The following is a 22,375-nucleotide window of genomic DNA, read 5'->3' as shown; positions in this document are numbered from 1 at the left end:
GGATAGGAGTTTGGAAAGCTGACAGTCAGTAATTTATCTCCACCAGCCTTTGTTCAGTCTCCATGGTAACCAGATTTTACTCTAGCTGATTGGTGCTGGTAGTTTCCATAACAGCATGAGATTTTAACTCTGATCTCCACCAGAATGTACTCTTGTGAAAAATAGTACATTCTATTGTATTGTAGAATGTACAATACACCCACAAAAAAAGTCACATTTTGAACCTTATGTTTTTTAACACATTTTTGGAAAAGTGTAAGATTGTTAATTCAGATAGCTGTTACCATCTATCAAACTGATTTCAGTCTGAGCAAAGTTTTGTCCCACTTCTCACTTTCAGCTCCTAGATATTTTGAAGGTTCGTTTGCAGGTCACCAGACTTTGACTAGGCCCGGTGCTCTTCATTTTGTTCTTCTCAGCTAGTCAATAGCGGATTCACTGATGTAATTTTGATCAACGTCGTTTTCCAGGATCTGATCAGTTGCCAGTCATTAGAGTTTAATACTACTTATAAGTTCAACCAGTTTAACATGACACAATTGAAAGACTACAGATTTTGAGATACTTTTTTCAAATCTCTCCTAGTTTTTGATTGTCCAACGACGGGTACTACTCAGCAATGACTGATATCCTCAATGGAGTTTCAGAGATCTTTTAAAGAAAGAATATGCTGAGGTAAATATTTTCGTATTTTCTAAGTGTCTGAGTTCACACAAACGCCTACAAGCGTGATTACTAGCCTAATGTTTTTCCAGATCTTCAGTCCAAACCTGAAACCTGTGTGCCCGTACTCTGGGCCTCAGCTTACAGTAAGAACATTAGACCTTGAACCTTGTATTCTTTGTTCGGGAAGTGCTTTTTAGAGTTAAACAAGCTCTCAACAATATGCCTCACAGATTCCTTCTGCACTAAAAACACTTTACTCAAGCTATTGTCTGACAAAGTGGTGCATGACAGGTTGATGTTTAAAAGCACCCCATTTCCACTTTTTGTTCACGTTTCCTCAAACGGCGCGAAAGGCATGATAGGATGTTGGCACCAGCGCCTTATTTCTGTTTGTGTGGGCTGAGTAATGTAAGAAAATGATTTGCGTTAAAAGGGCTCAGATTGGCCACTAGATGGCAATACTGACAGGTGATGCTGTTTCTACAAACAAGTAGCCTCTTAATGTGCCATATGAAAAAAAAAACAACTTTCCATCTAAGTAAGAAATTACATCCAAGTAAAAAATTTTAGCATTTTTTTCTTTTATATGGTTCAATTAGCTTTTGATATCGATATAAGCTGTTATTTTGTTGATATCCTTGAAATCATTGTGAATAAAACTGGGTTACCTCTTCAAAAAGTACAACTGTTGACATTCGACTGAAATGGACAGAAAGAATTGAAAGCCTCTTTCTTGCATGTTTGTTTGATTTAAGTGCAGTCACATGCGAGGCTAATTCAACACTGAATGGAGATATTACTGGTTCCTTGCAGACTAATGAAACCTTTTGACGTTTTGTGTTGGTTCCAGCCGTAGGTTTAGATTTTACCTGCTGGGTGGTGAACGTTTGCCCTGAATTTAGCTCTAGCAGTTTCCCATTAATTCCGACCGACTTTCCTGGCCTCGCAAAGGAAAAATATCCCCACAGCATGATACTGTCCCTACCATGTTTCTCTTATTAATGGTCTGAGTCTTACACATTTCAGAAGATGGGTTAAAAAATGTTCCATAATATGTTCAAAGGTTTAGATTTTTTAAATAACCCAACTCCACTTTAATCATCTACACATTTGTTTCCCCTGACCTGTCTGCTGTGTTCCCGGATCTCCATGATGCTGTTTGTTCACTAATGTTCTCTGACGAACATCTGTGACCATTATAAACACCCGGATTAAAACTGAGATTCAGTGATTTTGTTATCAGAATCAGATGAGCTCTGAAGGTTGTACAACCTTGTTTAGAGGTATCAGTAAAAGGATTGTGAAGAGTCATTTTACAATTATTGCGTGCATTGTGTCAGTTTACGTAAATTCATTTTTGTGGCTGTAAAGTGACAAAGTAGGAAAAAAGTTGCAAGGCACAGTGATGTGTTTGAAAGGCACTGTAGCTGAACAGCAGTGTATATTTATCATGTGAGTCTTTTCATTGATTTTTAATGCAGCAATACATTTTTGTAGAGATAATCGTGTTATTCTGTTCAATGAAACAAAAAAAAAGGGAATCTGTAAAACTTCAGAAACCTTAAAGTTTCCACCAGTTTTAAAAAGTCTGTAAATGCGTCTCAAAATTGCTCAGATTTTGAAACGCATTGAAAATGGAAATGAACTAACCCTCGCTTTATTACATAGTTCAAATACATTTTTTTAATGTCTGATGAATATATAAATCTTAAAACAAAGGTCCGATTTGTACGCGGCTAATCATCAATCACCATGAGAACGCATGTCAAGCTGCGGAGATGTAAATATCGAGCCCACGAGCGGACCGTGAAGGCATCACAAAACTCTACTGCCAGGCTACTTGTTAATCGTGACAGAGCGGCAGAGTTCAGTTACCGATGCAGGAAGGTGTGAACTTCAGTCAAAAGCCAGAGCAATATCTCTATCGGATAAACTGGACACTTCTATCTACTTCTGTGATTCCACCAGTGGACGCAGCATCCACTTTTCAATTTGTAAGTCCTATGTTTTCCCTTTTCTACACTTTTATATGTGAACGTTGATGTGAAGGGCAGCACCGGTGTGACCCAGACATGGCTGAGGCGCCCCCACCGCAGGTACAGCCTGTCGATATTGACCCAGACTTTGAGCCCCTGCCCCGCCCGCGGTCCTGCACCTGGCCCCTGCACCGCCCGGAGCTCGTCGACCCCGCCGGGTCCAACACATCCTCCCCGGCGCCGTCAGTGCAGCAGGAGCCCGGAGGAAATGCGGAGTTCATCAGCAGCCTCGGCTTGTTGGAAGAGAACTATGAAGAATACGCAGAGGATAAAGCACATTGCCATGTTTTTCACCACCACCACCATCATCATCTGCAGCAGCAGCAGCAGCAGCTGCCGGGTCCCCAGCTGCCGCCTCAGCAACAGGTGCCTCCTTCAGGGGTCCCACCCTTGGGCGCCTCCGGTCAGAGGAAGATCAGCTCGTCCCGTCGCAACGCCTGGGGTAACATGTCCTACGCTGACCTCATCACCAAAGCCATAGACAGTTCACCTGAGAAGAGGCTGACCCTGTCTCAGATCTACGACTGGATGGTGAAGAGTGTGCCCTACTTCAAGGACAAGGGAGACAGCAACAGCTCTGCGGGCTGGAAGGTGAGATTATTACCGCGTGTGAGAGAGCTGAGACTTCTTTATGACGGACGAGCTTTAGTGATGCTGATGCTGACCGCAGAGGTTTTAGACTTAGACTGACTTTATTGTCATTTTGCATGCACAGGGTGTATGCAGAACGAAATTTCGTTGCATACGGCTCAGGACAGAAGCACATCTGGATTGATTATCGACTAAACAAAGCCATAAAAAAAATCAGGGAGTGTTGTTATCTTCCTTGTTAAAATATTCACACCACATTCAACTTTTTCCACACTTTAACATATTTATTTGTATATTTGGTAATTTATGTGCTAGATCATTAAAGTAGGGCATAAATGAGAGGTAGACAGAATAAAGAGTTTGAAACTGTAAAAAGTTAAGTGTCATATATTTGCCTTTACCCCCATTTATTTTGGGACCTCAAAGTAAAATCGCCCAGCAGCTTTCAGAAAACAGAGTCTATCTGTTAAATTTAATCTCAGCTTTGTGAAGACCTCAGAGGTTTGAGGTCTTCACAGCTCATTGCAGATCTGGAGGAGCTGCAGACATTCACTTCTCAGGTGGGAGAACAGGGCGTCTGTTTGTTAAGCTCTTCAGAAATCCAGCTTTTATGACAGAGCAGAAAAAAGCCATGGAGAAATCTAAAAGAGATCCTGTTGGAATTTAGCTTTTTGCCAGAATTTTACTTTTTGTTAGCAAAAGGCTCTGGCAAAAGCTATCATATCTACATGATACACATTCCCCAGGGTGAAACCTGGCGGCAGCAGCATCATGCTGTTGAGACGCTTTTCTTCTGAAGTTGGTCAGAGTTGGTGGGAGGAGGACTTGATGAAATCTGGTTTCCACATGTATGGAAAACCTCCGAAAAAACCTGGAAGGCAGACAAGTTGACATGTCTGCACAAACATCCATTATTATTGTTTTTTTAAATACTGTCCCACCTGGTGAGGAAATTACTCAGCAATGATAACGAGATAGAAATGAACCAGCAGACGAAAGTCAAAGGTGGGCAAAAAAGATGAGGCAAGTTAAAGCCTGCAATCAAACCGTGAGTCAAATTTACGTTCTGGCCTCACAGCGCTTCCCGCAACCTTCTTGCAATCGAGTGAGATGTAATTTCAAAGCTGTCAGGAAATGCCTTTGGGAAACCTCAAGCAAATATAGTCTCCATTGTTCAGCACCCCCATGTGAAAAACTTGATCGCCTCTCATGCTATGACTTACGGCTCCCTTACAGCTTCTTTCTCCTCCTTGTCTCAATCTGCACCTTTGTAGATGTAAAGCTGAACTGGCTGATGGGAATGTAGATTTTTTTCTTCTACTTCTGTTTTTGGTTCTGTTAGAAGTTCCCTTGGCAATAACAGGAGGCGATGCAAACAACTCAATCAGCGTTGTGGAGTGTGTCAGAGGGGAAGAGGCAGGGAAAAGGGGGGATGCTGGGAACCACGTCAAACATCCTCCATTCCTGAGTTGTGCACTCATATCTCTGCGTCCGTGTCTTCTAGAGTTTCCTCAGCGGATGCTAAAGCTTGGATAAAGGGATCCCCCCTCTTAATCCCATGGCTTCCTTTTATTTCCTTGTAGCTTTGTGGTTTACTCTTCATCTCTACTGCATGTTTTCTTCCCTCTTATCGACCAGTGAATAATTTCTTAGTCTATAGAATGTTTTCCTCTGTATTTAAAAAAAAAAATTAACTTGAATTATGTTTCACACTCCCTTAAAAACTAAAAGAATGAATCTGGAAGGGATTTTTTTTTTAAATCAAGAACAACCCCCCCCCCCCAGCCTACCTGTTTAATGTCAAATCAACACATTTTTCTTTGTCTCTGCATTCCTGAATCTTGGCATTCCAGCTGGCTTAGGAACCACAGGCTGATAGTTATTTTTGCACTTCCCTGTTAAAAAAACACTAAAGTCCCCCCACAATGAACTATGATGCATTTCCTGGTGAGTGGATGGAAAACAGGGCCATGTGTTAACATCTCCAAGCCGGCAAAACATGAGCACCACTGCTGGACAAAACAAAGGGGATCAGATGGAGCGTGTAGTGCCTTGCATATACGCTTTGAAGTCGTTCACATTTCATCCATACATCTGCATGTATTTTATTGGGATTTTAATTTTTTTTTTCTTTTACTGCAACAGAGTCTTTTGCATGTTAACCAAAAACAACATTTTTATTTTTTCAAATATGCTACACAGCTGAAATCTTGTTGATAAATAGATTAATTTTGATTTTTGCACTTTTAATTAGGTGTATAACGGTAAAGGGTTGAGGTGGGTTAAATTTTATGAAATATTTTATGGTGCTACTGTGATAATGGTAAAGTTGTGATTAAAAAATCTATTTATTGCTCCGTTTTTAGGAAACTGTGCACAGCATCCATAGCTCTGTAAACATTCTGCCTTTGAAAAACATAAACTTTTGAAACGGGCTTCTTCAGGACGCCACTTACTAAATGAAGGGTAATTTATATCAGTAAGCTGCACATTCTGCACATCTAATCATATTTTTTAATTTACTGTTATCTATTGATGCTCATGTTGTACAAAAAATGGTCAAAATTGTATTGTATTTTATTTAAAATAAAATAAAATAGTCAGTTTAGTTTTTTTTATTTAACATCATTTTAATTCGAATTTATCAGGATAACAATAAATTTGACAAATATTAAATGATATGATAAAAGCCCACATTTAATAAAGGGGCGGGGGGGGGGGCAAATATTGGTGTGCCACACTTTCCAGATTTTTAAGATTAGAGAATGGTGAAAACACATCCACTTCATATCCACTCCACAATTATGCAATATTGTGAGGCACTGTGCATATTAAAACAAACGTGTTTTCAGGCCATTTGCTCGTTTTATTCCGCCTCCTTTTTCTTTACACACACTTAAAGAAATGTCTGGCCTGCTGCGTCTCCCGATGAATCCCCTGTGGTGGCGGATGGAGAAAAGCCAGTGACCTCAGGGTGGGTGGAGGGCGTCAGGTTTTAGCCCCTGTGATTAACCCAATCTAAACTGGCGATGGGTGGAGCGCAGGACGAGAGCGATGCCGGTGCCTTTACAGCTTCCTGTGGCCCCCCCCCCCCACTCTCCTGTCATGGAGATTTCTTTGTTTTCCTTCTAAAAATTGCTGCGGCAGCTCAGCGATCACGATACCTTTGCCACAAGCGACGGCCCCAGGGACCTGGCAGGGAGGCGGTGGAGGGGGTGGTGGACTTCCCCTGGGATGTCGGTGGCTCTGTGAGGTGCCCGGGTTCAGCGTGCAGCAGACGTTAAGCGCTTTACTGGTACTGTTTTTCTCAACGAACTGTGACGTTGATGGAAAAGGAAGTGGCACCCTTGAGTTCAACAGGCACCCGTTTGTTTTTAATCGAAGCATTTTTTTTCTATACGTAGTTCCTCAAACTTTTTTTTTATGCCGGTTTGGATTAGCAGCAGCAGTGGTATGAGGATAAATCCCTACATGGATTTGGTGGCAGCTTGCAGAATGTGTTATGAAATGGTTTATCTCTCATCTGACATGGGCGTCAAGAGGGCCCCTCAACTACAGATCTGTGCTGTCTGGTGCCAAATATTTGCGTACACTCGCTGTGGAAACTAATGGTAGATAAGCCTGAAAGTATTTATTCAGGAAGAGGTGAGTTGCCCAGTGGAAAAGCTCCACTTTTTAACAACACCCCATACATAAACAAGCTACAACTGATGAAAGCAGCTATTACTGGCTTTGCAAAGTTAGCAAAACCTGTTTTCAGTTTAAGGGAAATCTGAAGCGCTGCTTGAGTGGAAAATATTCGTGTATTTAAATTTACCTTCATAGCAAGTTCACTCTATGAATATACATTCCAGTAACAATAGCATTTCCACTACAACCACAGGTTTCAGTTTATTTTACTGGGATTTTATGTGATGCAATAACAAAAGGCAGTGCAACATTGTGAAGTGGAAAGACACTGATACATAGCTACACATTAAAAAAAGGATCTTGAAAATTATGGCATACTTCTGGTGTCGGCACGCTTTTGTCTGATAGCCATAAATAAAATCCAGTGCAACTAATTGCAAGGTTTCCCCCAGAAAAGTTGCTATGCCCGGTGTTGGGGGAACTCGGGCAATCATTCATCCAGCGGCCCGTCGTGCTTTTGAGTTAAGAAATGTTTAAAGTTGATAAGAGACTTGAAAATATCACTTGATAATTATGCATTAATGGAAGATTGGAAGATTAATATCTGAACACCAACTATAAAATCTTAAAAATGCAAACATAAAAAATAATTAATTAAATAAGTTAGCAATGCTTTGCCTGGTGGGGGCACAAGTAAAGCCTGGTGGCCCGCCAGGCTTATAATACACTGGGGGAAACCCTGAATTGTCTTCAGAGGTCAGCCAATTAGCAAGTAGAGTGCAGAGACGTTTGAAGCAAGGTTATGATATAAAGCAGTATTCTACATGTTTGTGGAGCGCTCTTCAAATCCTCTAGGTGGGACAATCCGTTGTTGACAGGCCAATATCTTTTAGCGCAGAAGCTCAGCCATTGTCCAAAGAAAACCATAAGAAGTCTTATTTTCAGTTTACCATGAGTTCTGTAGGGGGAAAAAGCAAACATTTGGGAGAAGGTTCTCTGGTCAAATTACACCAGGAACATGATGAGTGACAGCACCACCCAACTACACCATGAGTTATGGTAGTGGTTGCATCATGCTGTGGGGAAGGTAGTCAGAGTTAATGGATAGATGGAAGGAAAAACTGCTGCAGGCTGTAAAAGACACTGAGGTGCAGATTCACCTTTTTCACACCAAAGTGACAAATGCACACAGCAGATTTTCATTTAGAAAAAGTTTGCAAGCGATTCACTTTTTTTCCCCCCTTCCACTACATAATTAAACTACTTCTGCACTACTTTATGTTGGTCTATCACATAAAACCCTTCTTAAACCCACCAACAAAACTATACCAACAACTTAAACAGATTTAAAAAAAAATAAGAACAGCTCTCAGTCTTGAAGACTTTTAAAGAGGAGTGAGTTTAACTTGGGATGAGTAAAAGGAGCAGTCAGCTGACTCGTTGTGCACAGGCGATTGTCCCTAACCAAACTCACTGTCTACACGTGTGAGTCAGAGGAATCTGTGGTATGTGGATCTTTACATTGTCCTCCAGCCTGTACTGGATAATAATCCCCTCCTGTATTCTCTGTTTTTAGCAAAACAAACTTGGCCTTAAATGTACTGTGTCGGTGAAATGCATGGATCCAAAAGTTGTTTGGGTTTTGTTGCCCATTGTTACCAAGATTGTGGTCATGTCTTAAAGAAGATCTCCTTTGTCTGCCTCTTCTTTATCAGTAGTTGAACTCAGAATACAAAGCTCTTCGTTCTTTTAGACCATTCGTCTGAGGAAACAGGTCACTCCTTTTGATGCTTGGTGTTAATGAAGCAGTCTGCTTTTGTCCTTGGAGTTGTCAGAACTCGAGGGACTGCAGTGCTCTTTCGCTTCAGCAGGCTTTTTTTTTTTTTACCGCCTTGCAACAGACAATTCAGGTCCCACGCTTACGCATCCGGGGTCAGAGGAGAGACGGGGGTGGGGTGCACAGGAAGACTGTATCAGGAAGTGGCTTGTCCTTTCACTGTAATCGTCACGTTTTGTGCTTCACTATTCTTTTATTTACCTTAGATTTGTAGTGGCCGGTACATTCTACAAGATGGCTCTGATTCAGCACATTTCCACCTTAAATCAACAGAGTACTGATGCAAAACAGCAACTTTTTACAAGTTAGATTTATAAAAAATTTTCTTTGATCCAATGGGTTTGTTTTATGTTATGAAAAAAAAGATCACATCAAAACTATGCAGTGGTGTAAAAAAAGTATTTTTTCTCCTACAAATCTTATTTTTTGTCACATGTTTTAGATGATCACAAATTTTAATATCAGACAAAGATACAAAAATAACTACTAAATGTGCAGTGTGAAGAGCTCATGCCACAGCATCTCAGTCCAGTTTAGGCCGGGACTTTGACTAGGCCATGCCCAAACATCATTTTGTTCTTTTTGAGGCATTCAGATGTGTACTTTGGACCATTTTCCTTCTGCTTAACCCAAGTGAACAGATCACGATTCTGATGAGCGGTCATTGTTTAACTGGTAGAGAGCAGCATTCATCGTTCCATCAGCTACAGCAAGTCGTCCAGGTACGCAAAGCAGCACCAGATGTTGCCGCACAAGTATTAGGATTCAATACGATGGTTTTGACAAATAACAAGATGGGCATTTACGTCCGTCGTGGATGTTATTTCTTAGATCTCATTGCAGTTTAGTGTAGTAACAGAAAATAAATGGCTTTCTGACCCTTTCCAGAAACATGCAGTTTCTTTCGAGTGGAGCATACTGTGTAACATTTTGAGCTCTTTTGGCCATATTGTGTTCTCAAACAATCCTATTTAGGTAATTTCTTGATTCCTTCACCATAAATGAAGATCTCTGCACAGTCAAGCATCAATTTTACAGTTATAGGCAATTATTACTGTATCACTAACATCTTAGTCACCCAATTTTCCCTACCAACTCATAAGTTCTGAATACAGTCTACTTCTCTACTTCATTAATTCACCGGTCCTTTGCATTTGAAACATGAACAATTGTTCACCATTTCCTCATTTTCTAGAATTGATGATTGGCAGTTTTTGGTCAAAAACTGGAAAGTACATGATGCACGCATTGTTGACATAAAACAATAAAAGTATTGAAAGAAAAGGCTTGATAGTCAATCAGCTGCCAGAGCTTAAGATAAAAGGGAAGTGGAACAACTACATGTTTGTTTGTCTTAGCTCGATAGCTGGCTAGTTAGCTATCTATAGCTATATGACTAGGCCTGTTGCAATAAGCAGTAAATAAACTAATCACATGATAAATTAAAATAAAACTAGCTCAATAATTCCCATTTGCATGATTTATAGTTTTCTTCTTTTCTCTCTTTCTACCAAAAACTAGATGACAAAAACCTTCAGTCTGGTGCTTTGGTCTCAACTAGCCCTTTCTTGAAGTTCTGCTTTGTTTACAGTGATGTCATAATTTATTTTATTTGCTGTTTCTGTTGCTTTGGATACTTAAAATGCCTTCCAGTGTTAAAGATTCATAAGAATGTAAAGTGTGTTGATCTTTGAGAATATTTTCTTGCATTTTATACCATTATTATATTATTTGAAAATTGTCTCACAACAATATTATGGTTTATCATAATAACTTGTGGGGAAATTTGTTGTCCAACAAAATTAGTTATCGTAATAGGTCTATATATATCTACAGTATATCTATATATGTATAGATTCATAACAACAGCTAACTACAGAAAATAGCCAGAGCTACATAGCTAGCTATATAGCTAGCTATGTAGAAAATAGCTAGCTAGCTATCTTCCGTAGCTAGATAGCTACAGAAGATTTCGGCTGTTTTCTGTTGTTATGAATAATTAAGTAAAAGCCCCCATCATATACACAAAACCAACTTCCTAATTTGAGAGGCTGCAGCTCTCCAGCTGTCCGTCCCCTGAGAACTCCTCTGTCCTTTTCTGTGGTTTGGTTCTGGTGTGCTGTAGCATGTTTGGATTAATTGCAAGTGAGGCCACTTTCACTGTGGTTGCACCTGTTGCTGCAACTGGGCCCTGTTTGTGTACTTATCCTGTGACCGTTACTGCAAGCCTCATGCTTCGCTACACAAGAAACAGCAGCTGTGTCACTTCGATTGTTTTGAAGTCCATCGTGAGGAATCCTTTGATGCAGGAGCAGCCGCCGCAGCTCCACTTGACAATATCTGATCGCAGATGATCCAGGGGTCACTGGGTTGCTTCGGGGTGAAAGAGCTCTGGACTGAAATTTAAAATAAAAATCAAAAAATAGTTTGAAATTATTTATATCCAAATAAAAATATGAAAATATGGAATAAATTTGTATTTATCCCCCCACTATCTGAACACTTTCTATCGCCACCTTTTGCTGAAGCCGAAACTCCTTTGTGTAGTTTGCACAACTGGAGAATTACAATAATAACTGAACTTTGGACAGTTTCTAAAGAGAGCATGTCAATAGAAAACATATCTTGGCACAGATTTTTAATTGGAAATGGGGCTGGACTTCGGCTAAGTATTTTTGTAAAGTTGTCCTGTTGGAGAATCAAGAACTAAGACCATAACTGAGGCAAGTAAGTAAGACCTGCAGTGCTTTACATGTTATCCTGAGTTGTAAATTGGGAATAGGGCTGGACTTTGACTGGATCATTATAATACATAAATGTACGTGGATCCAAACCACTGGGCCTTTGTAGGGTTGTTGTCCTGGTTTAGAGTGAATCTTTCTCCTCTGAAGCCTCTAATGAGTCTTTTCCCAAGATTGCCCAACAGTTTTCTCCATCCAACTTCCCTTCAACTCAAACCATTTGCCCCTACTCAAGAAAAGCATCTCTACAGCATCATTCTGCCTCCACCGTGTTTTATAGTTGTGATGGGGATTTAAATCTGATGTGCAGTTTTAATATTTTAGCACGAGTCCCATTTTGTATTTGTAAAACGTTACATTTTGGCCTCACGTCACCATGGTGACTTCTTCCTTCTAGTTGTGTCTATGACATGCTTTGAAACATAAGTTGGTTGCACATTTTTTTATTTAAGGGTAAATAGAGTAAAGGAGGCAGGAACATATATGGAGACCGCACTTTTCAGATATTAATTTGTTGGAAAAATATTCAAACTGGGTGTCCTTTTTCCTTTGCTTCCTGTTGGTCTATCACATAAAGTCTAAATAAATCAGGTTGGAATTTAAGGCTTTAATCAGACAAACTTGGCTTACATTCAGGTAAATATTCCGCTCTGGGAACTGTGCATATCTCAAAGTCCATTAAAAATTAGGCCCACATGATTAGAGAAATGTGTAGCAACACTAAAACAGGCCACCTCATGTCAGGCTTTCATAATTTGTGTGCGACGCTCCTGAATTAGTGGAGCAGTGAGGATATCTTTTGTTCTCAAAGGGCTGAGGTGAGGTCTGTCAAGGACGAGGATTATCCTTGGCCAAGGGAGCCCCTCTGAGGTGTGCAGTCATGCAGCCCATGATCTACCGGGGCCACAGATCTCAGCCCTGGTTCAGCAAGACATGCCTCCTGGTTGATGGAATAAAAGTCAGTGTGCAGACTAACTTTGTGCTGCAAACTGCTGAGATCTCAGGTTCTCCAATAATGACTCATTTCCTGTCTTCAGTTACAGATTGAGATCATCTAAAAAGGGGAGAAATATGGAGAAAAGGTCACGAATAGAACGAACAAACGTCAGAATTAGCTCTGCATTTTGTGGCCGTGCAGAAAGTGAGAACTCCACCTTTGGTGTGCGATCAGCCTCCATGTGCAGGATGTCCTCTGACACAGGAAGCCTTATTTTTAAAAAAGGAGTCAGTGGAAGAGAAGGGGTGGGGTCGTCGGGGCCGTCACGGTGAGTCACAAAACAGGTCAACGGGCCACACTTCGGACTACTCTCCTCCTTTCTGCGGCTTTTCCATGCAACCTGTTTGCATGTCTCAGTCAGCGCAGGGCCGAGGAGCTCATGTTCAGCACAACGAACTCAGTGACCCCACTTCTGCAGGCTGAAAACATTCTGTGTCTTTTTCACCCTCCCTCACCATCGTTGCTGCGAACTCTGTAACCTCTCCTTACTCTGTAGAAATCCCCATTGTGCCTAATCCTCTTTAGGTGAATGTGTAGGTTGACGTTGAACTCCGTTCTATGGGGATTAGTCTGAATTTAACAATGTTTAAACAAAGTTTTGATATTTTGCAAACACATAATTTGCAACGTTTTTTTTTTTTTTTTTTTTTAATCAGCAGATGTGGGTCATTTAGTCGACTAAGACCTTGTGTAGGACCAAGATTCAAATAATCCGCCTGTAGATTCAACTTTGTCTCCATTCTTTTTGCATCCCTGTTGAATGCTGTGGTTGAGGACATCTGGCTTTACTAAAGGCTCACATGGTTATTTAGGGGAAATTCCCTGCTGGTACATGTTGTGTTGTATGTTAGTCTTTCATTACACCCACCGTCCAGAGCGTCAAGATTTCATAACGGGACCCTATTTTGTCTACAGAGGGCTGGGCTGCTTGTCTTTCACTCTTTCAACTTACTGAGTTTTGCCACAGGAGGATCATCTGAGTCATTTTTAGGGCTCCTAACATAACATTAAAGAAAAGGATTTGAATGTTGGCTTTAGCTGTGTAGATGCTCTGACAAAGACAAATGTGACCACATACAAAGATAGAGACATAGTTGTTCCAAACTAGTCCGAATTCGTGCTTTACCTATCAAAGTTTGACAAATATGATATATGATTTGTATTCTAAGTTTAAAATTAGCTTCCTTTTTCAGTTTATTTCAGAAGACATAAGTGAGGGATAAGACATGCAAAACAAACATATGATTAAACCATCGGAAGTAGCTCATAATTATGAAACGGGAGGGGAAAAGACATCAGTTCAAAATGTTTTATTGTCAAAAATCAGAAACGTGTGGTGTGCATTTGTATTAAGCCAATTTACTCCTTAATGAAATCCAGTGCAACCAATTTGCTGTTGGAAGTCACAAAATTGATGAAAGTCATGAGTAGACGTGCAGAGCAGTATAGGGAGAAAATCATTGTTGAAAAAAAGTCATAAGATGTCTTTTGCAAATTGCCTCAGGCTAATTCTGGGCAGAGCAAACATATTGATGAAGGTGCTCTGATGCATTTTTAAGCTTGCTTAAAATGTGCAGCAAAAATGTATTACTTCATATCAAACTTAACATATAGAAATGTCAGCATCATACGGAGGAAATGATTTTCTTTAGCTGTGAATCAGCAGTCTGTTGTCGTTCAGTGTTACGTTGATTTTTGTTCTTTTTTGCTTCGACCATCATGGCTTCTACCAACGTCTCCTTTTTTATGACAAATTTTATTTGTGTTGCACGTTGCAGCAGCAGGCACTTCAAAATTCTTTATCATCCTCCAAAGAAAATAAATACGTCATTTAGACAGGCAGTTTGTCACTCTTTGACCAAAAACTAAATATAAATTTCTTTACATCAGTCAATAATTTTTCTGAGCTTGATTTGTTCCTCGTATTTTTTCTGCCCAGAACTCCATCCGACACAACCTGTCGCTGCACAGCCGCTTCGTGCGCATACAGAATGAAGGGACGGGGAAAAGCTCCTGGTGGATGCTGAATCCTGAAGGAGGAAAGAACGGAAAGTCGCCTCGACGCAGAGCCGTCTCCATGGACAACAACAATAAATTTATCAAGAGTAAAGGAAGAGCCACAAAGAAAAAGGTATGAGGTTTTTGACAAACAGCAAAACTCCGTTATTAAGACGGCCTGTGGGAGGTTTTCATGAGTTTTTCTGTCCTCAGATGTCTTTGCAGGAAAGCGTGGAGGGGGAAGGAAGCAGCCCAGGCTCCCAGTACTCTAACTGGCTGGGAAGCCCAAAGTCCCACAACAACGAGGACTTTGAAGCCTGGAGCTCTTTCAGAACCCGCACCAGCTCCGACGCCAGCACTCTGAGTGGACGCCGTTCTCCGTTTCCTTCTGAGCAGGAGGATATCGTGGATTCTGACGGACTCATGCTGTTCCCCGCCACATCTGGGACCAAGATAACCTCCAGCCTTCCCAGCCTCTCTGAGGTGTCTGGATCCATGGGCCAACACGGCTCAGAAAGGGTCATGGAGAGTTTGCTGGATAACCTCCACCTGCTGTCTCCTAAAGCCCCCCAGCACGGCTCAGACTCACCACGTTCCCCGAACAACGCCGGGCTTCAGAGCGGCTCCTACGGATCTCCTGGCATGAGCCAGGTCTACAGTAAGTGCATGTACAGCCAGGTGAGGCTGAACTCTCTGTCGCCTGTTCCCATGCAGACACTTCCAGAGAACAAGCCTGGATTTGGAGGTTATGAGAACCAGTACATCTGTCCAGCCGGACTCCTCAAAGAGCTACTGACCGCTGACGCAGGCTCCAGTAGAGACATAATGCCTTCCAGTGACATAAGGGTGTCTGACACTGGAAGAGTAAGTAGTCTCATGTCCGCTTACAACAGTCACAACCATATAGCGAGTCATCCTGGTATTAAAATAATTACCCCTCCTCAGAGTCACCCAGGTCTACATGTAAACCCACAATCTATACATAGGCAAGGTCCTTCTCCCTCAAGAGACTTGAATAGTTGCAACATGATACCCTTGGCTAGCCTGACTACTGTCTCAGGGCCTCCCCAACGACTAAACAGGCTGAGGACTTGCATGCAGCCTCCGCAAGGACATCTAGCACACACTAATGACTTTTCAGCGAGCTACACCAACAGCTACAAGGAACTGAACTTGGTTCACCCTCACAGCCATCATCAGGAGCGGCTACCCAGCGACCTGGACAACATGCCCATAGAGAGGTTGGAATGTGACCTGGAGTCGGTCCTCCATGACACCCTCATGGACGGCGGGGCGCTAGACTTTAATTTTGACCCTGCAGCTGGATTTCCCCAAAGAGTGAAGAGCACCTCGCACAGCTGGGTGTCTGGTTAGGATTCGTAAGTGGAAGAAAAAGAGGAGGAATTAGTGCCACCTTGGATGGTAGCATGCAAGGGAAATGTGTAAATATAGCAATTGTTCTTCTCTACATAACATTATTAAGAAAAGCATGCCTCTACTGTATGATATTTAAGACTAAAGCTGTACAATAAGCATCCTGTTGTAGAGATTAAAGCCATTATGAAATGAGATGCAGAACTGTTAGGAAGACATTTGCTGCATAAGCCAATAAATAAGACTTTTGTATATTTCTTTGTTAAAATTGAAAACGTATATAGTTTTTTTTTTTTACTTTAACATACAAAAAGTCTGAAGACTTTTCATTCTGACCACCACAGTGAGGTTTAGGTCATTTGCCCATCAATAGGAAATTGAGGGACTTTATAGCACAAAAGTTAAAAATTTAAAGTTACATTAAAACATATTACTAAACTCTTGGCAGGCTTTTATTGACCAATAGATGATGGTGAAATTTACCTATAAATCTTTAACAGTTAAGGACCCAGATGTGTGTAGAGTATATTTAAGAAGTTTTAGCACAATGAAATTTAGGGGAAATCACCACAATACCAAAGTAATAAAATTTGAAAATAACAAAACGAAAGAAATGAAGTTAAACCGGACACTTTAAGATCTTTTCTGTACCAGTTAGGAAGATGTAACCCAACATCATTCTGCCCAGACACAATATTAAAGTGAAATATTTCTGAATCCATAATCTCCTCCCTCCAGCTGCCGTCACACTGTTTCTTATTTTTCCATGTTTGCTGATATTTAGGCATTTGGCTCTAAATGTGAGAAAATGATGCATATTTCGCAGAACATCAATCATCATATCCGTGAAGTATGAACTACTGTTTTGTACAGTGCAGGCGCATCGGTATGAAGGATGTAAATATTAGTGTGCTACTGCATAAGGACATATTATGTTGCCTTTTCTGAGATTTCACTGTCTTGTTCTTTTTCTTCAGTGCCTCAAAATGCCCTGACCATCTAGAGATAAAAGTCTGATTCACTCTATGCAGTCCATAAATTGTTCCTGAATGGTCAAATAAGCAGAAATACTCAAAATAATAAGTCAGAGCCTCCTCTAGTTTGGCATACCAAATGGTAAATCTTCACCAGCGCAGACAGAGCTTCTGCACATCATGTCAGGTAACAATTAGGTAACATTATTATTGGCTCAGTGCTGCAGAATATGTATTTTACACTAGTAGATGCAAATAAAGTCAAAGGTTTAGCGTTATTTAATCAAATCTAGGTGACGTAAGCCGCTGAAATGCAAGGCAGGTATGGAACAGGGCAAGGGAGCATTATGAATGAGGAAGAGAAGTCGGGAGGAGTTGATGATTAGCTTAATGGTTTTAGTTTTTGAAAACAGGATAAAACATCATAAAACAGGATATCTGAAATTAACCCAGCATTTGTACATTTTGAATGAAGGTATTTATTCTTTATTTCATATTGATAGATGATAGATTCCCCCTTTGTGTTTTACTGGTGTGGAAATACATGTGATTATGCTGTCTGTGCAAAAGGGTGGATCGTATTAGAGTCGCTTTTGTTTTTCATTTATATCAAACTTCTTTCAACAAATGATGTTACAGAAACAGAAGAAATGGCATAATGTATGTATTATATTTTGAAGAAGTTGCATATATTTCAATCAATTACGATTGTTTTTCTCTTATATGTAATTATGTTTTTTTTCTCTTATATGTAATTATGTTTTATGCAGTAAATAATTGTTGTTTTGTCAGTTATGGTTTTCTTGTTAATAGGTAATTTTAGACAAACTGGATTTAAAAGTAAAGGTGATTTTTTTTTTGTAAACTTGTTTCAACACTTTTTTTTAAATCAAACATTTCAGTGTTTATCTAAAGAAAGAGATATTTTTAAAAAGACTGAAAAGGTGAAATGTTTGATTTATTCTCTCTGACGCAGTGAGAAAAATGGTTTATGATGGGAAGGTAGCATTCATAGAATCAGACAAAGTTCAGCAACGTTCAGTTAACATCATTAAGGACAGATTGTTGATTAAATGTTGTGCCAAATAGTTGCTCAAGTAAACCTGAACGCGATTGCTTCTCTGTGCCTTCACTGTCTCACAGACATCGACTCTTCTACAAATTTGTTTATGAATTTTTAAAAACTTTACTTCAAATTGAACCGGAATATAGTTAAAGATGTTTCACACCTGGTTGTTTACATATTTCAGACTAAACTACAGAAATGCATATGTGAACCATCATACCTCGAAATGTTTTACCTCTTAAGTATTGAAGAGATTTTACTGCTGTTTTCCTCAATAAGTCGGGTTTTGACTTTGCACTCATTTTTGACTTATTGTGTTGCATAATGTTACATGTTTTTTTTTTATTGATGAGATTTAAGTTACATTTGAGTGAGGCATCTTATCAATATTTATTCTGCATATAGAATTATAGCCATCAACTTTTAATAGATATTAATATATTAACATTAAATATAATTTGGCTTGAAATCAATAGTTCTGTTAAATATGAAACCATCTAACAAAACATGAGAAAACAAGGTAAAGAAAGATTTCATGATGCTATCTTTGCTTTATTTGGGTGCGATTAATGTAAACATTTTATTACAAACGTCTTCATTGCAGTTTGTATTTATGTCCTTTAGTACTTAAACTCCTCTTGATAATAAATGGAAAAAATCAAATCTGTGTGTCTTTCTTTATCATACAACACTTTTGATGCAGTTTACGCTCGGTCTGTTAGCACCACTGCATCCACAAAAGATGAAAGAAAAGATTTTTATTTGCAGACTTCATTTCCTCTCAGGTTTGAAGTTATATTCGTAAATTCATCCACCCGTCCATCTTCCTAAACGTTTCTGGTCTCTGCAGGTTCAGTGGTTACATCCTGACCACCAGAGAAATTATTTTTATTTAAATGTACAAAGTGGTCAAAAATGGAGAGAAAAATATGGAAATTTAAATCTGTAGATATCTAGAATTTACATAAAATATGTGTAGAAATTTTATGAAATGTATTCTATGCAGTTGCTTTATGCTTTGTTGCAAAAGAAAAAAACAGTGATATTTGCATATGCGCTTCCTCTCTGCATGACTCTTTTCCCCCCCAGTGTTCAGTGCGCAGGTTGTAGGTCACCGACCTTCTGGCTAATCTGGTGTACCATCGAATCAGTTTCCACAATGGGGGAAAAAAAGGTAAATTTTGACTTTGATTTACTGTATGCTAGAGAAAGCATGGGTGTAAAGCCTTTCCACCCTGATGCATGTGCTGCACATGAGGAAACTGCATGTCCCACATGTGAAACATTTTCTGTCTTATTTCATATGAGGAAATTATACTGGGTTGCACCATGTGAAACGCATGTGGGAAAATGTTCCCCACATAGAATAAAACTTGATTTTCACATGTTACATGTTTCATATGTGACAGGGGAAAAGTCGGACTGTGACTTTTTCCTGCTGTTGCAATCAGACAACTGTTGCTTCACTCAAATGGCTGTGGTTGTGAGTGCGGTCTGGCTGTGTATTACCACAGAACTGACTTCCAAATAACTAAGCCCACAATCAAGCAAAGACTCTACTACTACTCAGTCCTGATTATTGATTCATTTTCTTGTCCATTGTTGATTCATAGTGTTGTACCTTATTGAACGCATTAGAAGCGACAGAAGTAGTTGCAGGAAGGCTGGAAGTAATAAAATCCTGTTGTTTTTATCTGGTGGTATGACTGTATTGGCTGCAGCCCCCATATTGTACTGCTGTGAAGTGTCATGTTGACCAGGCAAGCGCTTCCTCTGAGTCATACCGAGAGGCCTTCATAGCGCCTGACTCCTCTGTGGATGCTAAGGTTTGAAGGTTTCTTATTCAAGCAGCAGTTGCCTTGGGGCAAAATGTTCAATAGTGGTGATGTGACTGACAAATGTGCTGGCATTTCTGGCTAACTCACTGGAAAAGAAGATGAAGAGTAAGTGGCTTTAGGATTTTTGCTAGTAGGTCAGGAGGTTTGATATCAGAACAGTCCAGTATAATAAACCATTCTTCTAAATGTAACAACATGTAATGAAACAGTTTCTTTCCTGCTCATTTTCCCAACATCTAGAGGGGTAAAAAGGCATATTTCACACAACGTAGAGAGCTAATTATCTTGTCAAAATTCAGGTCAGTCCAGCACTTTCTCTGGCATCTCATCTAAAGCACTCTAAGTCATAGTGACGGTAAAGCGAACAATCGTCTATAAGAGGAGATTGGACTTCTTGAGGAAGCTAAGACCCTTCAAGGTTCCTGATAGTTCTTTGGACAGCTATAGAACTTCTGGAGATCATTACGCAACATCAAGAAAGTTATGGACAACCTTGATCAACCTCTTCATGAGACTATCTTGAGAAAACAGAGTATCTTCAGTCAGAGGCTTCTTCAGATTCGCTGTAACACAGACCGCTACAACAGTCTTTCCTGCCAACAGTTATCAACATCTTCAATAACTCTTTGAAGAATCTGAATAGATGAGCTTCAACAACATTTAATTTCCCTTTGGGATTAATAAAGTATTTTTGAATTTGAATGTTGTTGGCTGAATTCACTCAACAGCTCCCAGTCATTCAGCTCTGCAGAGGCCTGGTGTCGAACCATTCATTTGATTCAGGTGATGCCCTGCTGATGCTGGAGTTCATGCTGCAGGTAAGCTAGTCACTAACCAACAAAACCTTAGTTTCCAAAAAAAGGAGGAATAAAACTGAACTCTATCTTTAAAAAGGTTTTGTTGATTTTGTGTAATGAAACGAGTGAAGGTTCAGGATTTTCATATCACGTTGATAATTTGACGTTGTACGAAAAGAGTTCATCTTTTCTCATTTTTGTTCTCTGTGTAATCTTTTAGCTAAGCTTACTGTGCACTGCTATCATTTATTTTGCTTTTAAATGTTATTAATAATAACTACATTCCCCCTTTTACTCATCTCAAAGATGATTTCAGTCGCAGGTAAGAAGGTAAGTACATTCGTCATCTTGTAAAGACAGCAATATATCGTCAGAATTAGATAATTGTTTAGTTTCAGAAGAATTCAGGTCTAATTTTCTTCTGAAGATCAAATGGAAAACGGGGAGGAAATCAGGTCACACATCTATTCTCACTTTGTCTTTTGTAAGACGTGGGAAACTTGATGGTTTCTGTGATAGCAGGTTCGTTTCCTGTTTGAAATGACGCCACGCTGCAGCTTCTGCAGGCCAGGGCTGTAGGTGTGTGTCTGGGTAGAGTACCTCCACCTTAGGAAGCCAGCTTAATCTGGTGCAAATATACTGAGCAAAATAAAGCACCTGATTATTAAACGACTGATTTATCTACCTGGAAACAGCAGCAGCACAACGTAAATCAAAATTTAAACTTAGAACTGAATAAAAACGTTAAACTATGAGCTCTAACATCATTCTTCTCCGCAGAATGCTTCAAGCTCAGGCAGAAAAGGTGGAGAACTTTACCGACATTAACTGCTACATCCTGCTGCAAGCTAAAAGTGGTCTGGACTTTGAGCTATTTTAGCACATAAATATAGTGTGATCTTAAACATCCCGGTGTAGCTCTGGTTGTGTGTTTTGAGTTGTTATCCTGTTGGAGGGCGAACCTCCACACCACTGTTTGGTCTTTTGTTTTCCTCCATGATTGACCAGCATTTTATATCCTCCGTTAGCCTTTACCGGCTTCCCTGCTGTGGTGAACAAGGTGTTACATTTTTGGTTAGATTTTGGTCTCATCTGACCAGAACACCTTCTTCCAGTTTCCAGTTCTCCTCCAGGTGGCTTAAATGTGGCACCTAATAAATGGATTTCTTTCTTCTTGCCACTCTTTCATTTTTTAGGGGGCCAGATTTATGGTTTGCATGAATAATTGTTCCACTTCACTAATATGTGCTGCTTAATGTTGGTCTATTGCACAAAACCCCAATAAAATACAGGTTCAAAGCTCCAAACTCTTACTTGTGTCTCCTATGGTAAACATGTTGCTCTGTAAAACAACTCACCATTTAACGGATTTGTTCCGCATAATTGATCTTATGGCAGAGATGATTCCCGCTGCGCCTCAGCGCCTCTTATCCTCCTGATCGACTCATGAAAAAAAATTACAAGTGATTTTATAAACAGGCTATCTACATTTAGTGGAAGATGACCTATGTTGTGATGTATATGACGACTGATGCAGATTAGCCTCGTTATTCCTGTGTAAATGAAATAAACCTTTTCAGTAATGGTTTCTCCATAAAACAGGAGCGACTACCTGGAGCGAGCTCCTCACCAAGCCGGGTTTGGGCTAATTCATCCATGTGGTCCGAGCACAGAGTCTGGAAATTAGGAGCTTTGGACAATTGGATCGTCACTAATATAAATCCCCGGATGCACTGGCACACCCCGGCGTCAAAGATGCGGTTGCATCATGTCGCCACCTCTCCAGAGGAGTCTGAGGTAAATATTCATTTGTGACAAGATGAGCATGGC

The 22,375-nt window shown here is 40.1% G+C and overlaps 1 protein-coding gene across 1 annotated transcript; it reads left to right on the top strand.

Annotated features, from left to right (window-relative positions):
• The first annotated feature begins 2,527 nt into the window (after positions 1-2,527).
• On the top strand, positions 2,528-18,573 carry LOC114153516 (forkhead box protein O1-A-like). Its single transcript, XM_028032119.1, has 3 exons — positions 2,528-3,293; positions 14,438-14,629; positions 14,710-18,573. The coding sequence occupies exons 1-3, from the start codon at positions 2,739-2,741 to the stop codon at positions 15,868-15,870; spliced, it is 1,908 nt and encodes a 635-aa protein (XP_027887920.1). The 5' UTR covers positions 2,528-2,738; the 3' UTR covers positions 15,871-18,573.
• Positions 18,574-22,375: the final 3,802 nt, after the last annotated feature.

This window comes from Xiphophorus couchianus, chromosome 11 (assembly GCF_001444195.1).
Source record: "Xiphophorus couchianus chromosome 11, X_couchianus-1.0, whole genome shotgun sequence".
NCBI classification, from domain to species: Eukaryota; Metazoa; Chordata; class Actinopteri; order Cyprinodontiformes; family Poeciliidae; genus Xiphophorus; species Xiphophorus couchianus.
The sequence above is the reverse complement of the archived record's forward strand: the minus strand, read 5'-3'. Positions and strand labels throughout refer to the sequence as shown.

Bases quoted from the DNA above. Each gene is read 5' to 3' on its own strand.
- LOC114153516 (XM_028032119.1), top strand. From the start codon at position 2,739: ATGGCTGAGGCGCCCCCACCGCAGGTACAGCCTGTCGATATTGACCCA. The intron at 3,294-14,437 runs GTGAGATTATTA...TTTTCTGCCCAG, and splicing joins ACAGCTCTGCGGGCTGGAAG to AACTCCATCCGACACAACCT. The intron at 14,630-14,709 runs GTATGAGGTTTT...TTCTGTCCTCAG, and splicing joins GAAGAGCCACAAAGAAAAAG to ATGTCTTTGCAGGAAAGCGT.